Consider the following 23651-nt stretch of genomic DNA (forward strand, 5'->3'; position numbering starts at 1 on the left):
GGCACATCCGCACGCGCCGTGCAGCTGGCATCACGCCTCCGCCCGCTCCGGCTTCCACGGCTCACCGGCCGCCGGGGTTTCCCAGTGGGCGGGCGGGGCCGCCGGCGCTCTCCGAGTGCAGCCGCCCCTTGTGGGAGCGGCGCCGCCCTCTGCCTCGGGTAAACGTGACGGTTCCCTTGCTAGTGTGACACCGGATCACCGGACTGGGCTCGGCTCAATCCAGCGGCACGCACACCATCATTCTACAACCGGCGCTGCGCGCGTCTCCCGCGCAGCTCGGACTGGTCTTGTACTGAAATTACGATGTCGGAGGATTGACGTCCGCTCCAACTGTTTTCATGTAAATTTAAATTTAAATTTCCACGTAAATTTATGACGCTAAGTTGTAGAGATTTGTGTCTCGACAAAAACTCCGGAAGCGGCAATCATTCGTTGCTAAAACGCACGTTTCTAGGATGCGTGACAGGCGACCCACTCGCGCTGGTATTGGAACGGCCAGAGGGGGATCGGTACTCGTCCGGGTTAAAGCCAGCCCGCCTCGCCCTCACCGCACTAAGCACCGCCGTCAGATATATATGTATATTTGGATCGACGTGGCTCCCGCAAACGTTTCTAAACCGTCTTCAGAACGGGCCACTGAAAGACGTCCATATTGTGCCGGGCCCCGGAGCGCCGGGAGCACCTCGGTGCCGCTGCACCGGCTACAGGCCAGCGGGCCGTGTCTCTGCACACGGCGGCGAATATGGCGAGAACGGTATCTCCGCGGCGCCACCACAACCGCTCCACCGGCCGTGCGTCAACACAGCAGCGAGTCGCAGCGGACACTAAGCGATGGGGTCTTGCGGCGAAGCCCGCCCGCGTGCCAGCATACAGGGAATGTGGGACGGGCTACGGTCGAGTACGGCGCCTCTGGTCGCATCAGCCTCGCGCCAAACTCGCAGAGGACTCGAGATCCAGCCAGCGGAGCGCACAGGACAGCGGCGGACCCAGCCGGCACAGTACGCAGACCGCACGACAGCACACAGACCGGGGACAGGCGACTGCAATGTCTGCAAAAGCCGCGTTAGCGTCAATCGCACGCGTTCGTCGGCCGCGGGTCGTACTCGGTCAAACATCATACAGCACAGCAACCACGATAAACAGCCCCTGCAATCCAATGCTAGCCAGTCATGTCATGCTTTCTTCGGCCATGCGGTCTGATGAGCTAACTCCGAATCCACGTCTCAGCGTACACATCCACGCCAAATATACCGGGGCGAGAGGAAGCTCAGAACAGTCACGCGCCAGTTTCGCCCAATTTCTCCCGAACGGAGGCGCCCACGCGTCCTTGAGACCAGCGGAGGCGCGCCACCAATGACCTTGGCCCGGTTACGATATGGCGCGCCATACACAAGCGGAGCGGAGGCGCTCTCGCCTGCGCAGATCCCCGTCGAGGTCGCGCTGTTTCTGCGCCAGATCACGGAGAGGTACGGGCCACCGGGCTGGCCGCTCGCGCCGGGACACACGCGGCTCGCAGGCCCTACCGCGGGACGGCGGACGCGCCGGCGGCGGCGCGGCGAGCCGGTGGCAGGCCTACACTGACAAGCACTGCCAGCCAGCGCTCCACCGGGCGCCCTGCTGGTGGTATCAGATTCTCGCAGGCGGCAGCCTCTGGTCGTCGCGTTTTGAGCACAACCGTCCGAGGCTGGGACCGCTCGCATGGGGCCTTGACGGTAAACCGCAGGAGCCTGTCCCGGTTTTGGAAAACGTGGACGAATATCGGGCAGCAGTCCGAGGCCGCAGCGGTCTCCCGCGCACCCGAGTCCGGCCGTAGCCTCCACCGAGGCCACATTTGTCCCCGCTGACCCGGCCCAGCCGTAGCCTCCACCCATGACAAGACAAAGGATTCCATTACGTTCTTCCATGACTTAGCTGTCTCCTGTCCGATTTCGAGTGACTTACCAAAATCGGGGCAAGCTTTACTGCGTTAACGGTTCAAATCCACTGCGATAGGGTTAAATTTCAACGACTGTCCCCGCAAATCGACAGCACAAGCGGTTGCCGCCATAGCCAGCCTGCAGCATCACTCATCCACAAAACCCGACGCCATTTATCCGCGCACGGATGCGTTACAGTGTCAAAAATAGCACATATGGATACCTAAATACGCATGCTTCTCCCGCATAAACATCTTTAACAATGTGATCTCACCGCGCGACATCGCGATTCGCCTAGTGTAATACAGCAATGGGTAGGCCTATCAATAGTAATGTGTGCCCAGAAAGGTCGTGGCCTCAGGAACTCCCGGCAGACTCCGCGTGGTGCCGAGCCAGCGCCGGGGTGTCCACGCCGGGCTGAAAAGCCGGCAGCGCACGTGCGGACCTCCTACCAGCCCCCAGTCCTCACCGCTGGCAGGCCCTTCCCTCATCACTCCCGGCGGTCCTCCTCGAGCCACATCTCTCTGTTGCCGAGACGCCGCGTGAGTCCACACCGAGTCTGTGCCGGCTCCGGGTGCCCTCGGCCGTTCCGGGCCGCCGCCGTCGCCGCCGGCCGTCACACGCCCGCCGTGCTGCGTCAGTCCTCCTCGTAGTCCTCGACGAGGCCGTAGCTCCGCCGGTGCGTGCGGCCGCGCGGCAGGATGGCGTCCGACTCGGCGCCGGCGGCTCCAGTGGCGTGGCGCGCGCCTCCCGGCCACAGGCTGGCCAGCAGCCGGCGCCCGAACGACGGGTGGTTCAGCGCCTCCGGCTGACTGAAGTCGAAGTCGGCGATCTCCAGGTTGTAGCTGCCGGGCGAGCAGCGAGCTGACACGGCGCCGCGTGATGTCACAAGGAAAGGGGTGGCAGCAGGGGGTAACACAGACGCTTCAAACGTCTAAACTTTGGGAGAAAAAAACTAAAAACCAAGATGTTGCTGTATGGCAAAACTTGAATGAGCACACGTTATTGCCACGCTTCTTTTTGAGCGTCCCTTCATTACTGCGGGCTTGAAATGAATTCCCACCAAGCACTCTCAAAAGAAAACGCCGGTCAGATCTCACGCGTTGCGAATAACTCATAACTCACGACATACAGAACAATGAAGACTTCCTACCTAAATCATGACTCGCCGTACACAGAACAATGAGGACTTCCTACACAAATCATAACTCGTCGCACACAGAACAATGAAGACTTCCTACACAAATCATGACTCGCGGCACGCAGAACAATGAGGACTTCCTACACAAATCATGACTCGCCGCACACAGAACAATGAGGACTTCCTACACAAACCATGACTCGTCGCACACAGAACAATGAGGTCTTCCTACAAAAATCATGACTCGCCGCACACAGACCAATGAGGGCGTTCTCTCAACAGGATCTAACGGAAATGCATAAGCTGACCCGCCAGTTATGTGAAAATACCCCGACACGACTGCCCCACAGCTGGGGGCCCAGAGTGAGCCGTCAAACACGCTGCACAGTCGGTGAAGTGGCGGCTCCCGACTGATCAGCCGGCACTGTCCCGTGCTACGAAGCTTTAAAAGACGCGGCATGACAATCTGTGGCCGCCCGAGAGTTGACATTTTCATTGTCTGCGCACTACAGCTCCTTCATAGAACAGGGCAAGGCCGGGAACCACACCGCGACAGTGGCTCACGTACCCAGAAATCGGCTCAGCAGCAAATCATCCGCGCGCTTCTCCCCCTGTCACAGACCCCACACACCACCGCCGGGTCCCTACTCACTCACTCCCCCTGTCACAGACCCCACACATCCCCGCCGGATCCTCCCTCCCCCTGTCACAGACCCCACACATCACCGCCGGGTCCCTACTCACTCCCACCCCCTGTCACAGACCCCACACATCACCGCCGGGTCCTCCCTCCCCCTGTCACAGACCCCACGCATCACCGCCGGGTCCCTACTCACTCACTCCCCCTGTCACAGACCCCACACATCCCCGCCGGATCCTCCCTCCCCCTGTCACAGACCCCACACATCACCGCCGGGTCTCTACTCACTCACTCCCCCTGTCACAGACCCCACACATCACCGCCGGGTCCTACCCACTCCCTCCTCCTGTCACAGACCCCACACATCACCGCCGCGTCTGTACTCGCTCCCTCCCCCTGTCACAGACCCCACACATCACCGCCGGGTCCCTACTCACTCCCTCCCCCTGTCACAGACCCCACACATCGCCGCCGGGTCTGTACTCACTCCCTCCCCCTGTCACAGACCCCACACATCACCGCCGGGTCCCTACTCACTCCCTCCCCCCGTCACAGGCCCCACACATCACCGCCGGGTCCTACCCACTCCCTCCCCCTGTCACAGACCCCACACATCCCCGCCGGGTCCCTACTCACTCCCTCCCCCTGTCACAGACCCCACACATCACCGCCGGGTCCTCCCTCCCCCTGTCACAGACCCCACACATCACCGCCGGGTCTGTACTCACTCTCGCCGTGACCGAATCAGTTTGATGGAGCCGAACAGGATGAAGACAAGTGCGGCCAGCGCGCAGCTCAGCGGGATGATGTAGTACGACAGCTGCGACTGGCGCGCCGCTGCGGCGACAAACACGCCGCGGCACATCAGACTGTCATACAGACTGTCACCACACAGCGTTAGACCATCATACAGACCGTCACCACACGGCGTTAGACCATCATACAGACCGTCACCACACGGCGTTAGACCATCATACAGACTGTCGCCACACGGCGTTAGACCATCATACAGACCGTCACCACACGGCGTTAGACCATCATACAGACTGTCGCCACACGGCGTTAGACCATCATACAGACCGTCACCACACGGCGTTAGACCATCATACAGACTGTCGCCACACGGCGTTAGACCATCATACAGACCGTCACCACACGGCGTTAGGCCATCATACAGACTGTCGCCGCACGGCGTTAGACCATCATACAGACTGCCACCACACAGCGTTAGATCATCATACAGACTGCCACTACATGGCGTTAGACCATCATATAGACCGTCATACAGACTGTCACCACATGGCGTTAAACCATCACACGGACTGCCACCACAAGGCGTTAGACCATCATACAGACTGTTACCACACAGCGTTAGACCATCATACAGACTGTCACTACACTGCTGGGCGTCGCCAAGTCTGACGCGGCACGTCAGACTGATACAGACTACCGTCACCAAGTCTCTGCGGCCCATGACTACAGTGGTCAGCAGGCCACCTGTCGTCCCATGCTTAAGCACGTGCAAGACCATTATTAGCTCTTCTTAGCGGACAACCGACACGGCGTAAGACGAAGCCCATGCAGAAAATCAACACCGGGGAGCCGGGTCAACAGTCTGACGCGCACGAACCACTTTATTGTTGACCTGTCACTCGTCGCCATCACCATCAACGCATTCGTCAATCATAATGGTAACGCCGACAATCAACGTGTACGCTTGCTACCAATACACCTATGATCGATATAGCCGCCGGCTCGCCTCACAGGGATCTCAAGCCAGCGCCGATGGCGGCCGGCGGCGTGATGACGGGGCGGTGGGCGGCGCCACAGAGGAGCGGTCGGCGACGCCACAGAGGGGCGGTCGGCGGCGCCACAGAGGAGCGGTCGGCGACGCCACACAGGGGCGGTCGGCGGCGCCACAGAGGGGCGGTCGGCGGTGCCACAGAGGGGCGGTCACCGGCGTTAGGCGGGGCTGTCGGCGGCGCCACAGAGGGGCGGTCGGCGGCGCCACAGAGGAGCGGTCGGCGGCGCCACAGAGGAGCGGTCGGCGGTGCCACAGAGGGGCGGTCACCGGCGTTAGGCGGGGCTGTCGGCGGCGCCACAGAGGGGCGGTCGGTGGCGTTAGGCGGGGCTGTCGGCGGCGCCACAGAGGGGCGGTCGGTGGCGTTGGGCGGGGCTGTCGGCGGCGCCACAGAGGAGCGGTCGGCGGCGTTAGGAGGGGCGGTCGGCGGCGCCGCAGGGGAGCGGTCGGCGGTGCTAGGCGAGGCTGTCGGCGGCGCCGCAGAGGAGCGGTCGGCGGTGCTAGGCGAGGCTGTCGGCGGCGCCGCAGAGGGGTGGTCGGCGGCGTTAGGCGGGGCTGTCGGCGGCGCCACAGAGGAGCGGTCGGCGGCGCCACAGAGGAGCGGTCGGCGGTGCCACAGAGGGGCGGTCACCGGCGTTAGGCGGGGCTGTCGGCGGCGCCACAGAGGGGCGGTCGGTGGCGTTAGGCGGGGCTGTCGGCGGCGCCACAGAGGGGCGGTCGGTGGCGTTGGGCGGGGCTGTCGGCGGCGCCACAGAGGAGCGGTCGGCGGCGTTAGGAGGGGCGGTCGGCGGCGCCGCAGGGGAGCGGTCGGCGGTGCTAGGCGAGGCTGTCGGCGGCACCACAGAGGAGCGGTCGGCGGCGTTAGGCGGGACTGTCGGCGGCGCCGCAGAGGAGCGGTCGGCGGTGCTAGGCGAGGCTGTCGGCGGCGCCACAGAGGGGTGGTCGGCGGCGTTAGGCGGGGCTGTCGGCGGCGCCACAGAGGGGCGGTCGGCGGCGTTAGGCGGGGCTGTCGGCGGCGCCACAGAGGGGCGGTCGGCGGCGCCGTCCGTACCCGTGTAGACGGTGATGGCGACAGGCGTCACCCGCCGGCTGACGGCGTTTGAGAGCACGCTGACGGCCGTGTAGGTGCCGTTGTCCCGCAGGTAGCGCACGATGCCGACGCTACACTCGGCCGTGACGCTCGGGTACGGGCACGTCTCGTTCCCTGCCGGCAGTGGGGCGACGCTGCCACCGACCGGGCCTCCAGCCGCTCACACAACAGAGTAGGCGCGTCGGTGACAGCCGCTGGGAAGACGGCTGACCGCGCAGTAGGCTTTACAATCGTTTGAATGTTCCGTGAGGCTGTGCAAGAGACACTAGAACGTTCGAATATTTAACTATAAGTTCCAACTTTCAGATAACATGATCAGATAACTTCCGACAAACGATAACCAATGATAATTAACTTTTCCATAGATAATACATTCAAGTAAATAGCAAAATAAAATTCGCCTGTACGCCTCCTCTGCCCCTGACGGCTCTCCAGCCCTTGGCGCTTGACGCTCGATCCTCCCTTGACGCGTCCCCTGCTGTTCCTCCAGGACCTCCCCAGCCCTCCGGCGTTCCCAGTCCTCCCGAAAACTCCCCAGTCCAGACCTGCCCCTCTGACGCCACCCCGCCCGGCTGTCACCTGCTCCTCTGACGCCACCCCGCCCGGCTCTCACCTGCTCCTCTGACGCCACCCCGTCAGGCTCTCACCTGCTCCTCTGACGCCACCCCGCCCGGCTCTCACCTGCTCCTCTGACGCCACCCCGTCAGGCTCTCACCTGCTCCTCTGACGCCACCCCGCCCGGCTCTCACCTGCTCCTCTGACGCCACCCCGCCCGGCTCTCACCTGCTCCTCTGACGCCACCCCCGCCCGGCTCTCACCTGCTCCTCTGACGCCACCCCGCCCGGCTCTCACCTGCTCCTCTGACGCCACCCCGTCAGGCTCTCACCTGCTCCTCTGACGCCACCCCGCCCGGCTCTCACCTGCTCCTCTGACGCCACCCCGCCCGGCTCTCACCTGCTCCTCTGACGCCACCCCGCCCGGCTGTCACCTGTCCCTCTGACGCCACCCCGTCCGGCTCTCACCTGCTCCTTTGACGCCACCCCACCCGGCTCTCACCTGCTCCTCTGACGCCACCCCGCCCGGCTCTCACCTGCTCCTCTGACGCCACCCCGTCAGGCTCTCACCTGCTCCTCTGACGCCACCCCGCCCGGCTCTCACCTGCTCCTCTGCCGCCACCGGCGCCCGGCTCTCACCAGTGACGTTGTAGCGGCCGCTGTAGACGTTGACGCAGTAGTTCCAGGGCCCGGTGCCGTTGCAGTGAACAGTCAGGTTGAGCAGCTCGCCGTGCTTCAGCCAGTTGTTGCCCGACACATTCACCACCGTGATCGGCGCTACGGAGCCGTGCACAGCCGTCACACGCAGGTCAGACCGCAGGCAGGCGCCGGACAACACCACAGTCGGGTCCAGGTCTCTGAGTGCGGTTACAATGTTCCCCTGATAGCAAAAAACCATCCAGAATTCAGATGACAGAAGCAATGCCACTTCAGGTGTCGGCCCTAGTTAACTTTTTGTTAGACAATCAACCCATGCACCGCTGTAACTGGGTGTATTTCCGGATATCTAACACAAAAATACCCGCATTATACATAACATCTGTACTTAACATCACATGCGAGGTACCAACGAGCTCTTAAAATCCTTGAAAAAGAATCGGGGCGGGGCAGACCCGAAAAACTTTGATCAGAGTAAACAATCAATCACAACAAACAGTCACGGACCGGCGATACCTAACATCAACCATGATACTCGCAGGCGAAAGTATGTGATGGCTGAAGATTCCGTATGTCAGTGCTCTCCTGTGACAAAATCACCCATGGTGGTAGCAACAGTTTTCACGAGTGTAGACCGAACGATCATATGACGTCCTAGCAGCAATAGCTCACTGACTTAGCAACAATCAGCAGCTGACTAGCTACGCACTTAAGAACGGTTTAACCGCTTGGCAAACGCAAAAACGGTCCAGCCATTTCTATCCTAAATAGTCATGCTCTGAGGACAGTATACAAATCCGTCATATCCATGATGTGGCACGACACTATGTCAAGTACCGGTAGCCATGCCCCGGCTCTCGCCAGCCCGCCGAAGCCCACTGACCGTCCACGAGGAAGCTGAGTGAGAACAGGCCCCACTTGCTCGAGTCGCTGCCGGTGCCGGCCGTCACGTTCTTGTCGAAGTGCGCCACGGCGATGCAACGCGCGAAGTTCGAGCCCAGCTTGGTGAAGTTGTAGCTGGAGTCGACGGCGCCGGTCAGAGGGGATAGGACGACCACCAGGACAGAAGGGGTGGAGCCGGTACCGGGCGGCGACGGTCGGGGGGGGGGGGGGGGGGCGGGGGAGACGACCAACAGGATACCAGAGGTGGGGCCGGTACTGGGCGACGACAGTCGGATGGGGGGGGGGGAGGCGACAAACAGGACAGCAGGGGTGGAGCCGGCACTGGGCAGCGACGGTCGGGGAGGGGGGGGGGGGGACCACCAGGACAGCAGAGGTGAAGCCGGCACTGGGCAGCAACGGTCGGGGAGGGGGGGGGACCACCAAGACAACAGAGGTGGAGCCGGCACCGGGCGGCGACATTCGGGGAGGGGGAGGGGGCCACCAGGACAGCAGAGGTGGAGCCGGCACTGGGCAGCAACGGTCGGGGAGGGGGGGGGGGGAGACCACCAAGACAACAGAGGTGGAGCCGGCACCGGGCGGCGACATTCGGGGAGGGGGAGGGGGCCACCACCAGGGCAGCAGAGGTGGAGCCGGCACCGGGCGGCGACATTCGGGGAGGGGGAGGGGGCCACCACCAGGGCAGCAGAGGTGGAGCTGGCACGGGGCGGCGACGGTCGGCGACGGCTCAACCGCACAGGGGAAACCACGATGCTGATACGAGGAGAGCGAATGACGACAGCCAAAACGAACCATGGTCACACAGGACGAATCGCACCAGAAGTTAAATAGCGAAACGCTTGCGAATAAAAAAAGGCGAACACGCTAGAGTACACGGAAATTAAGCGTGGCGGCCATCTTGAAAAATAGTGCATATCATGAGATGACGGCCAGAACAACGATCGGATTACAGAGTGGACTCGCCGCCTTCCAGCGCCGCCCGGTCAACTGGCCAGTGACGTCACTCGACGCCGGGCACACGCACAAGCGTCCAGTCCACAGCGCCACGCGCCCGATAAACAAGGGACCAGCCGGTGCCGGCGGGCGCCCGGTCAGCAGCGGGCCGGCCAGGCGCGGCCGTGACCCGGGCCCGACGCCTCCGCGGCTGCAGGGGCCCACACCATCCTGTCCGCCTGACCTCGGCCTGGACGGCGAGCAGCCCAGCCAGAGCTGGTTACGCTCCGGTCAGGGACGGGGTCAGCTCAGCTCGGCAGGGGATGGCGAGTGGCGTCTGACCAGCGCCAGGCTAGGAAACGACTCCTGCCAGAGCTGGTCACGCTCCGGTCAGGGACGGGGTCAGCTCAGCTCGGCAGGGATGACGAGTGGCGGTCTGACCAACGCCACGCTAGGAAACGACTCCAGCCAGAGCTGGTCACGCTCCGGTCAGGGACAGGGTCAGCTCAGCTCGGCAGGGATGACGAGTGGCGGTCTGACCAACGCCACGCTAGGAAACGACTCCTGCCAGAGCTGGTCACGCTCCGGTCAGGGACAGGGTCAGCTCAGCTCGGCAGGGATGACGAGTGTCGGTCTGACCAGCGCCAGGCCGGGAAGCGACTCCTGTCGGGACCTTGACCTCACATGTCCTGTCCACGCTCTGTCCATGTCACATGTCTTACCCTGCCCTTGTCAGCTCGGTTGAACGAGCGCCGAGCTCCACGGGCCCCGTGTCGATTCCCGGTAATTCCAATGACGGACCTTGGACTGTGATGCATGCATGACTGATAGCCCAACCGCATCCAGCCCTTAGGCTAAGGACTCAACAACAGCTGACGGCGGCCAGAGAGCTGGCTGGCCAATGCTGTGCACGTCGTAACAGACCAGACGACGACGACCGTTTGGCCGATCATCCCATCGGTGTTACCCATATCTTGTCTCAATCTTTCCGCAAAACTAGAAAATGCGCTTCAAATATTTTAATCGCTAGTCGATGCGAGCAACTCTTACCGCGTTTCAGCACGCGAGAGCGCAGGCGGGGCGTACAGTGCGCGGGGCAGAGTGCGCCTCAGTACATTACATCAGCGGCATCAATGGTGTAACATGCTGCGCTGACATGTGAAGCCTCATCAAGCGTATCAAACGTAAACGCTGACACGTGTCAACAATTTAATACAGGACGGCACAGAGCCTTTGAAAAACCGATCACCTTCGCTCGCGTCAGGCGTATGCGGGATTTTTGACAAGATAGTGGCTGCCCTGCCGCGTTGATGTGGTTTCTGGAGCAATCGGATCTTTATAAAGCACGCAGCACGTAGATAAGACACTAGTATTAGTCTTATTCCTCGGAAAAAAAAAACAGGAGAATGTAGATATAGTTGGGTGGATATTTCGGCAACATGCCTTTCTGGAAACAATAGCGAAAGTGCACTTCTGCTATTGTTTCGAGAGGCATGTTGCCCAAATATTAACCCAACTATATCTACACTCTCCTGTTTTTTCCGAGGAATACAGCTAATACTGCTGCCTTATCTATGTGAATAATGTTCCTCGCTAATGCAATGAACAAGTTACGTAATACGTAGCACGGGTTTAGAAATTTCGTTGCAGGGCTGGATATTGCGGCCATCCTAGACACGGCTATCAGAGAAGCTTTTAAGCAAAAAGATGTTTTCACCTTGTCCGACGTCAAAAATGTCTTTGACATAATTCAGCGTGGCGGCGTTCTGACAAAACTTCATAAATTTGGCGTGCGCCGACATTTGAACATCTGCCTCGATTGCTCCACTTAAAGGCTACTGCTCACGTGCTCACCTAGACATTAACATAAATGGTGTCCTACAGAGACGCATTGTAAGCGAGGACTTGCTCGCCATAACGGCGTGCGCCATCGGACACACGCTGCCTGCTCACGTGGGACGTTTTCTGTTTATTTTCTGTTTTCTGTTCTGTCTGTTGAGTTTACGATCTGGGTGGTCACTATTGCTACGTCAGCGTCAGGGAGTCGCCACAGACTAAACGCTGTCTAGATAACACTGTTCAGTGAAGCACATCATACAGTTGTATATTGTCAGTAACTCAAACCATACCCCAGCTTTATATGAAGTTGAGCCCTGGCTGTATTTCACTCCTTGAGTCCTGGTGGTACCTGGGTGCTAACCGTACCTGAGGAGGGCAGTAACGCCAGCTTCATTGTCCACTGAGCTCGAGATCGGGGAAGGATCCTGGCTTGCACCCGTCCCTGACGTCTGGCGCTTTTGAAGCACGCCTGGCGCTCGGATAGACACACCTGAGGTCGGGTGGACGCACCTGAGGTCGGGGTGGACGCACATGAGGCCGGGGTGGATACACCTGGGGTCGGGGTGGACGCACCTGAGGTCGGGGTGGACGCACCTGAGGCCGGAGTGGACGCACCTGAGGTCGGGGTGGACGCACCTGAGGCCGGAGTGGACGCACCTGAGGTCGGGGTGGACGCACCTGAGGCCGGAGTGGACGCACCTGAGGTCGGGGTGGACGCACATGAGGCCGGAGTGGACGCACCTGAGGTCGGGGTGGACGCACCTGAGGTCGGGGTGGACGCACCTGAGGTCGGGGTGGACGCACCCGAGGTCGGGTGGACGCACCTGAGGTCGGGGTGGACGAACGGCCCCAGGTTTCGGCGGTCGTTGACGGACCAGAAGTACTCGATCTTGCTGGCCGAGTCGAGGAAGTGGTGCGGGTCACGGAAGCGTACCGTCAGGCGCGTCTCGTTGGCGGTGCTGACGTGGCCCGGCTCGCGCTGCGACACGCCCGGCTGCGACAGCTCGATGTGGCCGTTCAGGTTCACTGACGGCGGCCGGCAGACGCCGCGTCAGCCAACGTCAGCCGGCAAGCGTGGGACGTCAGTGACGTGACAACACAAGGTCACCGCGTGACGATACGTGACGCTGATGTCACCGAGGCTGCACGGATCGCGTGGCGATGCGGCGCGACGGTCGCTGCATCATGTGGCAGCAGGCAACACGCGAGGAACGCCATCAGATGTGATGTGACCCATGCGTGACCATCATTTGCCACATGTTTTGATCACGTGATCAAAGCAGAGCGTCACGCCTCATGGCCATCGACCAATGGGTTACAAGCATGGCCATATAGTTGCGAGACTGAAAATGTCATGTTAAATCTGGAATCCTGTTCAAAATCACACAGCCACATGAAGCACGCGCTTTACTTATTTGCGTTCTTCTGCTCTTCCGCTCTTAGACACTCCCCGCTGTTCGCTGTATCTCCATCAGTTCAGTCAGCACCATACCACATAACCAGCAACATCACCTGGCAAGTAAGCCCCTCCCCACAATAACGATGGCTCCACAAGAAGACGCAAACATGCGAACTGGTAATCAGGCACGTAAGGATCTTGTGCGAACATCGCCGACTGTCAGCCCGCAAGCACCAAGTGAGTTGAACATCCGTGTCGTCTGGAGCCCTACCCGACCCGTGATAACCCGAGTCTGACCCCACCTGTGGCGACCCCGACCCCGGCCGACCAGCACCGGCAGTGTCGTCTGGAGCCCTCCCCGACCCGTGATAACCCGAGTCTGACCCCACCTGTGGCGACCCCGACCCCGGCCGACCAGCACCGGCAGTGTCGTCTGGAGCCCTCCCCGACCCGTGATAACCCGAGTCTGACCCCACCTGTGGCGACCCCGACCCCGGCCGACCGGCGCCGGCAGTGCCACCCGGGGCGTTTCCCGACCCGTGATAACCCGAGTCTGGCCCCACCTGTGACGACCCCGACCCCGGCCGACCGGCGCCGGCAGTGTCGTCTGGAGCCCTCCCCGACCCGTGATAACCCGAGTATGACCCCACCTGTGGCGACCCCGACCCCGGCCGTGCCGCCTTGCAGCGGCGCCGGCGGTGACCCGGACCGCACCTGTGATGCTGTACAGGGTGGACTGCTCGCCGATGACGCTGTCGGGCAGGATGGTGCGCGGCTCCTTCACCGTCACCGTCATCGTGTAGTAGCCGAACAGGTCGTTGACGTTGAACACCACCAGCATGGTGGCCTGCAGTGACGACGTCGGCTCCGACTGTCGGGTGTAAGGTGCCAGGTCATATGGCAGGTCGGGTGTCAGATCACGTGTCAGATGCCTGGTGTCAGGTATCAGTTCGGGAATCAGAACGTATGTCAGGTGTCAGGTCGGGTGTCACATTGAGCTGGCTTCGGTCAAGCACCAAAAACCGTCAGTTGAGGCGAGGTGTCAGTTCGGCTAAGGTCAAGGGTGAAGCCCGGCGTCCGGCCCCGTCACGGTGGGCGTCAGGCCTGGGCCGCTCCGGGGGACGGGCCGCGCGGGGAACGTCAGACCTGGGCCACTCCGGGGCAGGCCGCACGAGAACGCGTACGCTGGAGGACGCCCAGCACCCAGATGCAATAATAACGTCCATTCTCAATCCCAGGTGTGTTCAACAGCATTGTAGAACACTTGTGCTTCTATTCGAGCCTTCGGCCACTTTTTACAGTCAAGCACAATGCTTTTTATCAATGCAACTATCCAACAGCCTGGAGCCTGACAGAACTATTCCTCTACCGTGTGCGCAGTGTGTTTGTCAGCAAGTCAAAAGGACCAGTCGTGCTAGTGTGGCACGATGCTGCCTTGCTGCACTTGTAACGCAGGTTCTGTACTCAGCACGATGTACCGTTGAGACGAGAGCATCACCTCGTCTGCAGTGTAGAGGTACTGCACACCGCACGTGCAGTCAAGGTGAGATCCGCAACTTGTGTTTGTGTCTGAGCCAGTCCGTGTTTGTGTTTGAGTCAGCCTGTGTCTGTGTCTGAGGCAGTCTGCGTCTGCGTCTCAGTCAGTCTGTGACTGTGTCTGAGCCAGTCTGCATCTGTGTCTGAGCTAGTCTGTGTCTGCACCTGAATCAGTATCTGTCTGCAACTGAGCCAGTCTGTGTCTGTGTCTGGGCCAGTCTGCATGTCTGTGTCTCAGTGTCTGTCGTGTCTGAGCCACACCCCGTTACAGTGCAGAGGTGTCACACACCGCACCCTGTCACGCGGGCGCCGGACGTACCTTGTTGTAGTGCTGGGGAGACGCGTTGTCGGCCCACTCGTATATGAGCTCGCTGGGGCGGTCTTCATCACCGTCCAGCTCGACACGGGCCGTGAACATGATGGGCGCCCCCACCACCGCCGGGCCATCGTTGTCCAGGTACACACGCGCGCCACCTGGCAGGAGCAGGAGCGTCAGCCAGAAGCACCGGCTCTCCACCACGGACAGCGTGGAGGCCCACACAGCCGCAGCATGTACACCCCTCCTAAGGAAACTTGGAAATGCTGGAAAAGCCTTATAAAATGAGCATCTTTGACATATCATCTGATGTAAGTCATGTTGCCAGCAATGATGTTATTACTGACCAATGAATATCAGTTTTCTCCAATGAACAGAGAATGTGCAACATTTTAACACAAAATGACCAGCATAATCACATGCAAATATACCCTTACAAGCTGATGATTCCCTGGCATTACAAATTAATGTATGTGATCTACACAATACTGAGATTGTTCCATGCTAATCACCCCTAATGTCATACACAGACTCACCAATGATAGGAAGAAACACCAAAACTACACTGAACCACATGACTGATGTCTCAAGTGGTGCATCAGTTACTTGCTTGCACTCATTTTCTTGGTGCTGAATGGCTGTAAAAAATATCCTGTTCTTTACACAATTATGCACCAAATGTTCACATGCTGTGATTGGCAGGGGTATGGCAAAAGCAAAACAGCTCAGTGGTGGATGATGAGTCATCACACTGATTGCCTTGATGCTGCATGCCCTTAAATGTCATAACACCACCAGCCAACCAAATATTTTTATCCTTTTGTCTGGAGCTGTATATGGTACTATAAGAAAACAATGCAGTCTCACTGTGGTCTTCAGATCCCAGGCATCCCCTTAGCTGCACTTATGAGGACATATTACACCTTTTTAATGGGCAAGGACATGATTTTATCTATATGATATCACTAGGTGACCATATTATGAGCAGCAAAAACTAAGACATAAAACATGACTCAAATAATCATCCACATCATGAGAGCTAGATCGCACCACAGCTGAACTGGCTTGCATAATAAAACCCTGTGTGTGTGACATTTAAAAGCAGAAAAAGTGTATATGATAACAGGTAGCAGGTGGTGACAAAACCCTGTTAACATGTACATCAAAATATTTTTCAATGGTTTTGATCACATTGCTTGTACCAATATAATGGTCAAAATACCAATAAACACCCTGAAGCTACCACATCTCTACCAAAGTGACAGCAAATGCATGGGATTTAAATGCCATGCAAAATATGGAGTACCCAATAAACTGTGCATGTGATATAACATTAAGATATACAGCACACAACACTTCCTAACATGCATAAATACTTTGATACTTACAAATATCATGCTTTCAAGTATGGGACTGAGTAAGTGCTAGTACAACTGACAGGAAATAAGTCACAATTCTTAACAGTTTGGTGAATATTAGTCCACAAGCCCTCTCTTCCCCTATGGATGGCATGTACCTGGCCACTATGCATGTGGAAATGCACCAATTTTAAACATAAATTTAAAGTTAAAGTTAACATGGCATCTTTCACAATCATCTGATAATCACTTAACATGGTTTATTCCCATCCCTAGGACACAATGCTGGTTCACATTCAGAACACTGAGTGGGCAGACATCAGCATACTGTAATGCAATACACATGCATGACAGCCCACTGTATCAATGCTGGCCATCCTGCACCAGAGGTTTCACTAGCTACTACAAAACTCAAAGGAAGTCACAGCTTGGAGGCTAGAAAGAACTAGGGGCACTTTACATACCATCACATGAATGCTGCTTATCTCTTTTGATCCTACATAGAGAAGCCACCACAGAATATTGTAGGTCATGGACATGCAAGATGTAAGAACTTGATGACTGTTGAAAAGCAATTGTGATTGTGTCTATGCCATTGCAGGCAAGCTAGAATATTAGAAACTTAATGTGACTGCTGTTCAATGATATCATTGACAGGAAGGTTAACATACAAATTGTATGACAGTACACAAATGGATGCCATACTAGACTCTCATCACTCATTCAGGCATGAAAATGCAGTACCATAACTGTTGCAACAGTCAGTTGTCCTTAGACAACCTCATCATAGCCCAGGGAGCAAAACAAGACAGATATGAACAAGATTTTGTTAGGGAATATCCGCAATAAGAAATACAATGTGGGGTAGCTTCTTCAAACTTTTGAACACAAAGCCCTAGCACACAGAGCCCATACTAACATGAGGCCAGTATACAAAACATCCATCCACTGTACCTGGTATTGCCCTGAATTTTGAAACTATTGTAGGCTGGCAAAATATGATTAAGCACCTTTCTTTTATAATAATATTCTACTTTCTAGATGCATCAAGTTCTCAATGCACTGAAGTTATACGCAATTCCATGTGCCAAACGTAGGGCACTTTCGTTTATGGCATCAGTGTGCTAAAATTGCTGCCACAGCATTGCTGCTATGTCAAACAGCTACCTGCCACAAATGGTAAGATTCCACCCCAAGTGGGCAAAAATTTCAGTTGGCACAAATTTATCCCGAAATTACTAGCCATGGAATACAGATAAATTCATAATACGGCTAAGCTACATATTTGAGCATTTCTGATCACCATGTAATATAGAAGCTTTAATCTGGCGTGCTGACCGATAAAGATCTCAATAAACGCAAACTAAACAAACCATGTCTATGCAAAACAAAAATGTCAACATTTACACCAAGCCCTCCAGGGTCAGCAAAGTACCTTGGTACGGTTGAAAACGTGATCCAACGCAACCAGAATGCAGCAACAACCAGAAATAGTCACAAAGAAGTCCAGAGCAGGGCGATGTATTGTCAATATGTTTGTCCCAGAATCGTCATGACCGTCGACAGGTCAGAACTTTCATTACCAGATACTTTTTAGCCAAGCCTTCGGCAAGAGCAGAACCAGTAGGTGTTTTGAGTGTCTTATACAAGCTAAAGGCATTGACCTATACATGGGTCAATGGTTAAAGGACGTTGGTGCCGCACTCACGATTTTTCTAAGAAAGAGTGGTGTCTTTTCTTTCCTCGGCATTGAAGATATATAAAGCATATTTAGGTCTGCTCTCTTGACTTTAAGACACTCCCGATTACATCAATGGAATGTTGATAAGCAAATGAAATGAGAAGAATTCGTAAATTGTTAAATCATTCGAGAATCGCAATCATCCCTGCATAATGATAAAGTATCATTCAAAAAACTCACAAAACCCGCCTGGAGCACGTCAGTATTCCGCCAAACCTTCCACTCGGTTACGCTAATTTAGCCAAGGAAACGTAACTGGCAATAGGCATTACACCTAACTCTGGAACCGTAAATTGCTTGCCACTAGCAGAGAACGTCGGTCGCCGTCAGTCGCGAACAGGCCTCCAGCTCGCGGACGGTGGGGGTCGAGGAGTTGTGCGCGCTGGAACTAAGTGCTGACCGTGATGGACGTGATTCAGTAACCGCGCTTTTGCTAACCAAGCGTTATCGCGAACGCCTTTTGTATTCCCTCAGTGAGCACCCGTTCGCTTGCTGGCCGTTGCACGTTATTGCACGAGTGTATGGCGGCAAGTGATCTTTGGAGTGACTTGTACTCTGTGATGCGGCCTTCGTATCGTGTTCAGTGTTGGATTTCACGATACCTATCGCTGTAGTCAACAAGAGAGACGTGTACTTGTAAATGAAGAAGCCTTTTGTTGCTACCTCTTTTGTACTGGTGCAAGGGAAATATGTCTGATGAGAGGATGCAAGAGTGGATCAAGCTTAATGTGGGTGGGACGAGGTTCATGACCACTCGGACAACACTATGTCAAGATGAGAAGTCTTTTCTGTATAGACTTTGTCAAAGTGACATGGATCTGAACTCAGCCAAGGCAAGTTATGACAATACTTGTGATGTTTTGTTCATGCATACTGGACCTACTCATGTATGGGAGTTTGGTTCCTTCTAGTGTTAGAACTGTCATCCTTCATTGAAGTGGTTATTCATGCATGCAGTTCATCTCTGTGCTCATGTTCATCAAATTGCATAAATGGATGGTGGGCCCAGGGTTTATGTCACAAGCACAGAGGCTACACAGAGGCTATACTGTAATACCTCTGCTACACAGAGGCCATACTGTAGCATAGCCTCTGTGTTGCTTCTGTTCCCAGGAATCCATCAGTTTGAAGGGCACAGACACAATCTTTGAAAAAGGTGTTCAAGAGTCTGGTACTGATGCTACTAACCCTAAATTCCATCATTTTTCCTAATGTTATATCATTAGGTCTATTACAAGGCATGCAATCCTGTGGAGTTGCTCAGCTCAGCAAGGGGGGGGGGGGGGGTTATGGATCTGCCAAGGTCCCTGTGGCTATTACCCTGGTTTTCAGCAACAAGAAATGCTATCATGAAAGCACAGTGCTCATTAACTTACAGGTATTAAGTTACTAGCATGACAACTGTTTAATGAAAGCTAATCTTTGCTACACTGATGGAATGAAATCTGCCAATTTTGCCATCACCTATTAGAGATAATTTCTCAATCAACTTCTTATATTTACTTGTATGCTTTTTTGCTCCTGAAATGCAAACTTTGTAAATTGAAAATTTATTTGCAGCCCAAATACACAGGGCAAGTGAAAACCAGGCCTAGATGTGGACAAGTCAGTGTCTCAGTGGCTGAAAACCAACACATTCTGACTGAGAAGGAATGGACATTTATATTGGCAAAAGTGTTAGCTCTTGTATGTGGACATTCATTCCCATCAGGATAGGAATCAGGGTTTCATTCAAGATTTTTTAAAGGGTGATGTCAAATCTTGACAACTGGAGTAATGACAGTGTAAAACCAGCTGTGCCTTGTGTGCCAACAGACCACCTACAGATCAGCAGCTCCCCTAGAACTGTCCAGCTCACCATTCTTCCATAGGTCCCAGGACATGGCCAATGTGACAGCTTCAAAATGTCCAAAGCTGGTCAGGAATGCAGGCTCTTGTTGCCAAACTGAATGGATTTGGGGTGGAGGTCTCTGAATGCCTGCAGCCCAGTTTGTTGCAGTCAGTTTCCACTGAAGATATGACTACTGGTGTAATACTTTATTTGGTGCTCACCCTCCCTGCTTAGGTGAAAGGCAGGCAATGCTTTATAGCCTCAGCAGCTGAATGTGTTGTAAATCCCAATGGCATGGTTGGCTATCAGTAAAACTGTTAATCATGATAGCAATCTATTTCATTGGCTGAAGGTGTTGGCCTAGCTAAGCATATGTTATCACAATCTTGGGTCAGTACTATTTGTAAAACTAGAATATGCGAAGGCTATGTTGGGCACTCCCAGCTAGAGTGTGCGAAGGCTATGTTGGGCACTCCCAGCTAGAATGTGCGAAGGCTATGTTGGGCACTCCCAGCTAGAATGTGCGAAGGCTATGTTGGGCACTCCCAGCTAGAATGTGCGAAGGCTATGTTGGGCACTCCCAGCTAGAATGTGTGAAGGCTATGTTGGGCACTCCCAGCTTGATGAACTCTCATAGAAGGCAGGCTTTCCAGCTCACCAATCAGGCTGTTTGTTACTGGCTCACAAAATTCTCACTTTTTTTGGTTTTCAGCATAAGCACATGACATTGATAACTCTGACATTTGTACTCCTCTACTCCTGCTCTGGCCAAGGCCACCCTCAAACAGTTTAAGGAATTCCATTATTTGCTCCTCAGCTTGCTGTTTAGCTACCATTTCTGTATTGTTTACAACAGGTTTAGCCAGGACAGCCTCTTTGAAATGAACAACAAAATTTATGATGGCATCTGTGGAATACATGATGCTGCATCAACCTTGGTGGGTGTTGTTCATATGCCTGCTAGCGGCATGCGCCAGCGTACCTGACTCGCTGACCGGGGCCGACTGTCCGCCGCAGGACGAGCAGGGCGCCTACCTCATCGACCGTGACCCCGGCTACTTTGGCCCGGTGCTCAACTACCTACGACACGGCAAGCTGGTCATGGACAAGAACATGGCCGAGGAGGGCGTGCTCGAGGAGGCCGAGTTCTACAACATCACCGGACTCATTCGACTGGTGAAGGATCGCATCGCCAAGAGGTGAGGGGAGCAGGAGCGTGAACAGGACCTGACACTGTGCGGAGGGGGGGGGGGGGATCCATGATTGGGGAGCAGCTGGTATTGATCATTTGGCATTACTGGTCATGTCCCCTGCGCCGGATTGCCGTCTTGTGAGTGGTGGTCAGAAGATGGTACTTGGTTGGAGGTGGTGGAGCACAAACCATCATGTATGGCCCCTGTCTGGCCGGAAAGTGGGCCGTGTTGTCACGCGCGGGGGAGCTGTGTTGCTGAGGAAGGCCGAGCACGTGTTACTCACCGCTGTCTGTTGATCGGCCATATGATGATATGCGATAGGATGTGGATTGACCTCTGTCGTATTATCACAGTTCTGTGCTTATTTGTTGGACTTTCGGGCGCGTCGACTGCACGGACAGATAGCGCCAGTCACGCCCATCAGCTGCCAACTACATTTCTACCGCGTATGCCCGCCGTCCCCTGTTTTGCACATGACTGCCTTGTGTCAGCTATCCTCTGGGTGTAACCCTGTGCGCCCTACATGCGCGTGCCAGCAGTCACAGCGTCTCACATTCCAAGCCGTGCCTCGTGTGCCCCGATGGTGTGTGCCTGCCACGTCCACACCGACTGCGCCATCGCCCCCGTCCATCTCGGCGCTGACTCCGCCCCTGCGTGCGGCCGTCCGGCGCTGACCCGCCCCTGGGCGCCCACTCGGCAGGGAGGCGGGCGCCGTGGGCTCAGGCAAGCACGTGTACCGGGTGATGCAGTTCCACGAAGACGAGCTGACGTCGCTCATGTCCTCAATGAGCGACGGCTGGAAGTTTGAGCAGGTCAGTGCGGGGCGCCACACGGAGGGGCTGGCAGAGCGGGCGGTGGTCCGTCCCGTTCCACAGGCCGTGCTGCGCCAGAGGACACAGAGGAGCTGACAGAGCGGGCGGTGGCCGGTCCCCAGGCCGTGCTGCGCCAGAGAACACAGAGGAGCTGACAGAGCGGGCGGTGGCCGGTCCCCTTCCACAGGCCGTGCTGCGCCAGAGGACACAGAGGAGCTGGCTGAGTGGGCGGTGGCCGGTCCCCAGGCCGTGCTGCGCCAGAGGACACAGAGGAGCTGACAGAGCGGGCGGTGGCCGGTCCCCCTCCACAGGCCGTGCTGCGCCAGAGGACACGGAGGGGCTGACAGAGCCGGCGGTGGTCCGTCCCCCTCCACAGGCCGTGCTCTGTCTGCGCGCTCGTCGGCCTGCCAGCTCAGTCCCGCGGCTGATCTCTCGCTATGGCCGGGTGTCAGCCTATGGGGACTGGAGCGGACCCGGTACGCCCGGGGCGGCCGCGGACGTCACGCCTACTGCACACACATTCGATGTACATATTCGTCGCGAACACCTGCTTGTGCAACCCTGATTGGCTCAGCATCCGGCTGCAGCAGACCTGCAGCGGTCGGCGCAGTGTTGCGCCTGTGTTGTGTGAAGTGTGACGTGGGGGTAGCATGCCTCTGACCGGGCCCGGCAGGGCCGCTGTTCTGACTGGGCGCGGGAGGGCTGCTGTTCTGACTGGGCCCGGCAGGGCCGCTGTTCTGACTGGGCCCGGCAGGGCCGCTGTTCTGAACGGGCGCGGGAGGGCTGCTGTTCTGACCGGGCCCGGGAGGGCTGCTGTTCTGACCGAGCGCGGGAGGGCTGTTGTTCTGAACGGGTGCGGGAGGGCTGCTGCTCTGAGCTGTCAGTGACCACCGCCACTGTTGCCAGTTGATCAACGTGGGCAGCCAATACAACTACGGCAACAACGACCAGGCCGAGTTCCTATGCGTGGTGTCGCGCGAGTGCACCTCCTGTGACAACCACAGCAACCGGCGCGAGCCCTCCGACAAGGCCAAGGTGGGACGCCGCCAGCAGCGCTGACGCATGGCGAGCGCCCGTGCTGAATCGAACCCGAGATCCGCCCGTCACCAGTACTCATGCGGCCGTCACTTAACGCTGCAGCCTTCAAGCCGGTGCTGGTGCGGCCTTTGAAATAGCGTAGTGGCAGCGCCGGAACTGCACGCGTGGAGCCGCTTTGGGTGCACGTGCGCTGTGATTCCGTACGCGCGTTGCAGTATGATTGGTCTCCGTCGTGTGGCGCAGGCAGACGCAGCCAATCGTAGCAGTCAGCCGCCTCCCGCGGTGTCGCCGTCGCCTCACTACTTCCTACCGGTTCCAGATGCTGCTGCAGAAAGCCAGCCGGATGTGATCCGGCCGGTGCCTTAGTGACGTCACACCGGCGTCACGACGTCACGACGCGCGTGCGCGGACCAAGCGGCTGCCGTGGCCGGAGGGGAGCAAGCGCCGGACGTGGGCGCGCCTCGCCCCGGGCGCCGCCGGAGCCGCCGCCGGTGCACCGACCGGTGTCTGTTCGGACGCAGGCCGTCTAGAGGCTTGGCCGCCGCCGCGGTCGGCCCTGGCGCTGAAGCGGACCGCCGGGCGGACGCGGCCGTGGCGGGGGCGCCAGAGGCGTGACGTCACGGCGGCGTTCAGAGGCTTTCAGACGTGTGTTTTGTATCGAGCTTACCGCCGGCGGTCGGCGCGGCGCTTTGTACGTGAGTTTTGTAGGCGCGAGTTTTGCGCCGTGGTGAGCCGGCCCGGCCCGGCGGCTGCCCTGGGCCGATGACGGCCGGTCAGGTGACCCCCGGGAAGAGGGATGCGACGCCGGCCCGAGGCGGGACGGTCAGCTGAGCTGGCCTCGCCCGCTCCGGCCGGCCGCGCAGCAGCAGCCGTCGGAGGAACGATGACGCCCAGCGGCGTGCGGCCGCCGGGGCCGCTGGTCGGCTCGGCCCGACCGCGCTCGTCACCGCCGGCCA

At 57.3% G+C, this 23651-nt stretch overlaps 2 protein-coding genes across 2 annotated transcripts; one reads left to right on the forward strand and one right to left on the reverse strand.

The window, feature by feature from the left end:
- Positions 1-565: 565 nt before the first annotated feature.
- Positions 566-17615, reverse strand: LOC119090916 (uncharacterized). The gene is made up of 10 exons (XM_037213640.1): positions 17516-17615; positions 15259-15360; positions 14726-14880; positions 13585-13741; positions 12296-12497; positions 8683-8816; positions 7782-7919; positions 6550-6702; positions 4426-4534; positions 566-2761 (listed from the first exon to the last, which is right to left on the reverse strand). Exons 2-10 carry the CDS (start codon positions 15296-15298, stop codon positions 2554-2556), a joined length of 1296 nt encoding a protein of 431 aa, XP_037069535.1. The 5' UTR covers positions 15299-15360; positions 17516-17615; the 3' UTR covers positions 566-2553.
- A 543-nt stretch (positions 17616-18158) lies between these two features.
- On the forward strand, positions 18159-23509 carry LOC119090917 (BTB/POZ domain-containing protein KCTD5). Its single transcript, XM_037213642.1, has 5 exons — positions 18159-18654; positions 20670-20851; positions 21546-21657; positions 22564-22692; positions 23015-23509. Exons 1-5 carry the CDS (start codon positions 18511-18513, stop codon positions 23042-23044), a joined length of 597 nt encoding a protein of 198 aa, XP_037069537.1. The 5' UTR covers positions 18159-18510; the 3' UTR covers positions 23045-23509.
- Positions 23510-23651: the final 142 nt, after the last annotated feature.

This window comes from Pollicipes pollicipes, unplaced genomic scaffold (genome assembly GCF_011947565.3).
Source record: "Pollicipes pollicipes isolate AB1234 unplaced genomic scaffold, Ppol_2.1 Scaffold_3216;HRSCAF=3773_pilon_pilon_pilon, whole genome shotgun sequence".
Taxonomy (NCBI): domain Eukaryota; kingdom Metazoa; phylum Arthropoda; class Thecostraca; order Pollicipedomorpha; family Pollicipedidae; genus Pollicipes; species Pollicipes pollicipes.

What these genes read in the sequence shown, in the direction of transcription:
- LOC119090916 (XM_037213640.1), bottom strand. Translation starts at nt 15,298, where the DNA reads ATGTGGTTCAGTGTAGTTTTGGTGTTTCTTCCTATCATTG. An exon ending in GGTGTTTCTTCCTATCATTG is followed by an intron (nt 14,881 to 15,258) that starts GTGAGTCTGTGT and finishes TGCTCCTGCCAG; the next exon opens with GTGGCGCGCGTGTGTACCTG. An exon ending in CGCCATCACCGTCTACACGG is followed by an intron (nt 4,535 to 6,549) that starts GTACGGACGGCG and finishes TTGTCGCCGCAG; the next exon opens with CGGCGCGCCAGTCGCAGCTG.
- LOC119090917 (XM_037213642.1), top strand. Translation starts at nt 18,511, where the DNA reads ATGTCTGATGAGAGGATGCAAGAGTGGATCAAGCTTAATGTGGGTGGG. An exon ending in TGGATCTGAACTCAGCCAAG is followed by an intron (nt 18,655 to 20,669) that starts GCAAGTTATGAC and finishes TGTCCGCCGCAG; the next exon opens with GACGAGCAGGGCGCCTACCT. An exon ending in ACGGCTGGAAGTTTGAGCAG is followed by an intron (nt 21,658 to 22,563) that starts GTCAGTGCGGGG and finishes CACTGTTGCCAG; the next exon opens with TTGATCAACGTGGGCAGCCA.